The sequence below is a fragment of the Oncorhynchus kisutch genome, linkage group LG21 (genome assembly GCF_002021735.2).
Source record: "Oncorhynchus kisutch isolate 150728-3 linkage group LG21, Okis_V2, whole genome shotgun sequence".
In the NCBI taxonomy this organism is placed as follows: domain Eukaryota; kingdom Metazoa; phylum Chordata; class Actinopteri; order Salmoniformes; family Salmonidae; genus Oncorhynchus; species Oncorhynchus kisutch.
In genome coordinates this window covers 11,869,620-11,874,074 of record NC_034194.2, presented here as the reverse complement: position 1 = coordinate 11,874,074, position 4,455 = coordinate 11,869,620, and the positions used below count along the sequence as shown (strand labels likewise).

Genomic DNA, 4,455 nt, shown 5'->3' with positions numbered 1-4,455 from the left:
TGCAAACCCCTAAAGATCCACAGCTGCACTCAATTCTATATTTGGGGATTCTTTGTGAATTGATAAGCAATGCGGCTCTATGAAAAACAGAGCGAGATTTTTTTTTTTAAATTGGTTTATATTGACTATAATTAATTTGATGTTTTAGCAAATATTGTTATTGAGAACTGAGAATATATTTTTGTTCTTGCTTAATTGGTCATTTGGATTGCTGTAATAAGCCATGCATGCTTTTCAATTAGGAAATGTAAGGAAAACATCACAAAACATATATATATTTGTTGTAGGCCTTTGCATAACTCGAAAAATACCTTTTTACTTTCGATATGAACGAAATTGTCCAGACTGTGTTTGCAAGATATTCTCTTCAGAGTTATTTGTTTCCATTTTTGCTTTGTGATCCAACGTAAACTCTGAACCGAATTAGATACAGGAAGTCATTAAACAGGTTTTGCACGATCTTCTACTTTAAAAAGGGAACTCGTTTTCATCTAGTTCTGTGCATAATGGCATGTATGTATGTAGCGATTTTTACGAATAACGAAACATTTATATCCGAGGTTCTGTTCGATTCCCCTTACTGGGCTGGTATAAAAGTAATTTAATGTAGGTTAATAAAGGAATAATAACCACATCAAACTGACAGAGGTTTATTCACGGCCATAAATATTCAAGATCAATCAACAGTCCACCCAAAAAACATAAATTAATTCATAATATGAGCATTTTGCGCACTTTACAACAGAAATAACATTTCTTTATAACATTCATTTGGGAAACATTATAAAAAGAACGGAATTTCAAGAACCCTAACATTGTCCAGACCCCATGGGCCACAGAATAATTAGCTCTGATATGGGTAAAATAGAGATCATAATATCGATACAATTTCAATCCCTTTCTTCAGATCGTATTTTTGTTGAATCAAAGTTATTTTGAGTATCCATCGTCTACCAAGTCCATTGGTACATTTGCGCCATATGATGCACACTGGGCAGCTGTGAGATGGCGTCGGGGCTGTAGTGAGAGCGCATATGCATGTGATGGAGAGAATAGGCGCTATACGCCGACAGAGGTATTCCAGCACTGAATGAGGCCTCGAGATCCTGAGTTTTGTTAGTGTCACATGGCTTTCCATCCCGAACCAAAACCGGAATGGCCACCCGTCTTGGGGACACGAGATGAACCATCTCCATACCCTTCTCAGCGCGTGCTCTCTTCATTTTATACCGGTGATTCTGGAACCAGATCTTCACCTGAGTCGGTGTCAGTAGCAGTGCATTTGCAAGGCGCTCCCTCTCCGGCGCCGAGAGATATCTCTGTTGTCGGAATCGTCGCTCAAGTTCGTAGGTTTGAGCTTTGGAAAACAGCACTCTCCTTTTCCTCTTCTTTCCGGAGTCGCTGCTGTCACCTGTGGCGTCCCTGTCGATATCTTGGGATTCGTCGGCGGACAGCTCTGGATATTTCGGTTCGTTTCGAGAATCAACTGACAAACTATGCACTGTTTGGAAGGAAACAAAGTGGATCTGGTAATCAACTAGGGTTGACAACAAACGCTATGAAATGGGGGATACATTAATTTCTAAAAACAAATCTTCATCGTATAGCAATTTGTTGAATATAAAAAATATTGAAGAGACTACTAATAATCGAAAACAATGGTCTATTGGTGACAACAATTTAAATATTTTGATCGGGCTCTACGCATAGATAGGCTAATTAAAATGGCATTACGAACGGATAATTCTATAAATTCTGATTGGACATGGATAGACTAATACTTTAATGGTAACCTAATAAGTTAAAACAATACATGTTTAAATTAAATAAATGAAATCGTGACGTTTTGCATAACAAACCAAAACATGAATGCAAATGTTTTTAATAATGACATAGGCCTATAACTTAACGGATGAGCTATGACTAGGAATTAGGCAAATCAATGAGTTATATACCTCGATGTTTACGAAACTAACTTTTTTAAGCTACTCACATGAATATTGGATGGTGCTGGAGGAGGCAAGCCATCTTGAGTAGGGATTACCACCACCATCACACAAAAGGCTCTTGTAGGGCACATTTCCAGTGTTTTCAGAAGATGGATTTTGGGTCAAATTCTCAGTCGTTTCCACCTCGTTCTCATCTTCAGTCTCCTCCGTTTCAGAACCTCCATTGGTGTCAGGAAGATCCAGAATGTCCTTTACAGAGAAGCCCGTCTTTGTGTTGCTGAACGACATGGCGTGAGAAAGTATGTGGCGCGCACTGTAAACAAGAGTTCGTTTTTTCCCCCTGCTACTGTTCTGAACCAGTATAACTGAATAAGAGTACAGTATTTATAGATGAGGGTTTTAAGATGTTCAGGGTTGTGTCCTTTGGGTTAAGCTAAACGGAGACTTAATCGGCATGCAGTAGTTCACCGTTGGCTCGTAGAGAGGACTCCAATGTGCTGGTCATGGAGGAGCGCAGGAATTGGTGGAGAGGAGAGGCTCATGGATAAAGCATGGCTAGGAGCACTGGCATAAAGGAAGCTATCGCCAGACGGATTGGTCCATATAAGGTTCGTTGAAACACTGAATCTGCAATGGAAAATGAATCGGAATAACGGAGAAAGACAACGCGTGTAGGCGGGTCCTTGGAGTCAAGTGGATGAAGACTGTGGGTGTGAAATGCTCGGGTTTGGGGACATCCGAATCTCTTTCATTGGTTCTTCAGAAATGTGATGACTGGTATTATGGGACAGTTAATCACCGAGATGGGGAGGGACATTTGTGCATGTAATTTCCATACAAACCATTAAAATATATTGCTTCAAAGCGTCATACAAATAATATTTATTTAAGAGCAAAAACATCATTTTGAGATGTATTTTATAACCCTAAAGATCGAAATGTGAATTTTAGGGGTGTAATATGGGTAGACTAATTCATGAAATCCATTTAAGTAAATATTTTGGTTCAGGCTTAACTCAAGTAGCGCATAGGCCCTACTCATAGATTAGACGTAACATTGCAAACGGAAATCCGCCACACTCAAAATAGTATGATATGTTACGTTTGGTAGTTTTACATAAGACAGATGATAACTTAAAGGTAAAAAAAAAGTAGGGTCGTTGGTCAGGGTGGATGGGTGGACGTATAACGCTAAAGTAATTACATACCATATGAAACACAACATTTCATACAAAATGGATTGTCTCAGATTAATTTAAAGAATCATATGAAATGCTCTGAGACCAGGTTGCAGCGCAGCCTCCATCCGTCCATGCATCACCTGGCATGTCCATTGCAACACAATGTAATACAAGTATATCCCTTGGGAATATTAGCTTACAATTTCTTTATAACAATAACAATTATTTTATTGCAGCAATTGGTCGTGTTTAATTCACGTGGGAAATCGAATGATAAGCTCTTGGGTCAACATAAGACGCTGATTATCATGTTCATATTATTTCTTTTTTAGATGTTTTTATTCTCCCCTTCTCTATGCTCCAATGCCCTCATCTAGTATGTGATGTGGGTGACAATGATTCTCGTTCTCAGCGAATCCTCCGGGCGTCCTGGGTGGTCGTACTAAGCAAACACACGTACAAACCGATTGCTAAGCTGCGGACAATGAAGGAAATGTAGACAAATGTCCTGCTTCTTTTGGAAGTTTTTGTGCAGGCTGAGATTTAGCATTTATTTCGGGGGCAAGATAATAGATGATTGACGCCCCCCTTACAATGCGCCGTAACTGTTTGGAATAAATCCGTGGTTCCTCCTGGTTGTCATGGTGTTCAACTGCTTTCAATGAACTATCTCTTCATTCATCTCTGACCCCAGCAGCCTCTACCACACACACACACACACACACACACACACACACACACACACACACACACACACACACACACACACACACACACACACACACACACACACACACACACACACATTATTATTATTATTGTATTATTACTTTGGTAGGACTTGCGTATTTGTTTGACCAGTAAAGCTGTTCTCAAACACATTTAGACAGGGCGAGAGGCTATCGCTTACAAGACCACTTCACTGATATTTACATGTTTACTCTCTCACTCACAGTGTACACACCATAGAATTACAATCTCTATGGTACACACTGCTGCCTATATGGCCTAAAGAGTCGAATCACCTCTCATTGTGCCCATGCACGTTCTGATTGCCTGCTTCTTGAGATATAATCACTCCATGAAGGGTCATTCCTTCAAATGTACGCTGCTTTATTTCTGGACAAATATGACGTTTCTGTAATTGATATACGATTGATTAATGGCTTATTAAAGCACACTTTGTAGCCCAAAGCTTTGTAGCCCAAAGGCAATGTTTGCCAGATTGTGAACCTTATTTTGTCGTTATTATCAACACATCATGATGCTACTTGAATTTGGCAACTACGGATCAATTTTCAGTATAATCAATTGGAGAGAGAGAG

General features: G+C 39.5%; 1 protein-coding gene across 1 annotated transcript; it reads right to left on the bottom strand.

Annotated features, from left to right (window-relative positions):
- Window positions 1–640: 640 nt before the first annotated feature.
- Window positions 641–2,648, bottom strand: LOC109866176 (homeobox protein Nkx-2.2a-like). The gene is made up of 2 exons (XM_020454739.2): window positions 1,994–2,648; window positions 641–1,501 (listed from the first exon to the last, which is right to left on the bottom strand). Exons 1-2 carry the CDS (start codon window positions 2,235–2,237, stop codon window positions 951–953), a joined length of 795 nt encoding a protein of 264 aa, XP_020310328.1. The 5' UTR covers window positions 2,238–2,648; the 3' UTR covers window positions 641–950.
- Between the last annotated feature and the right edge of the window lie 1,807 nt (window positions 2,649–4,455).

Bases quoted from the DNA above. Each gene is read 5' to 3' on its own strand.
- LOC109866176 (XM_020454739.2), bottom strand. From the start codon at position 2,237: ATGTCGTTCAGCAACACAAAGACGGGCTTCTCTGTAAAGGACATTCTG. The intron at 1,502-1,993 runs GTGAGTAGCTTA...CCTTCCAAACAG, and splicing joins CAGCACCATCCAATATTCAT to TGCATAGTTTGTCAGTTGAT.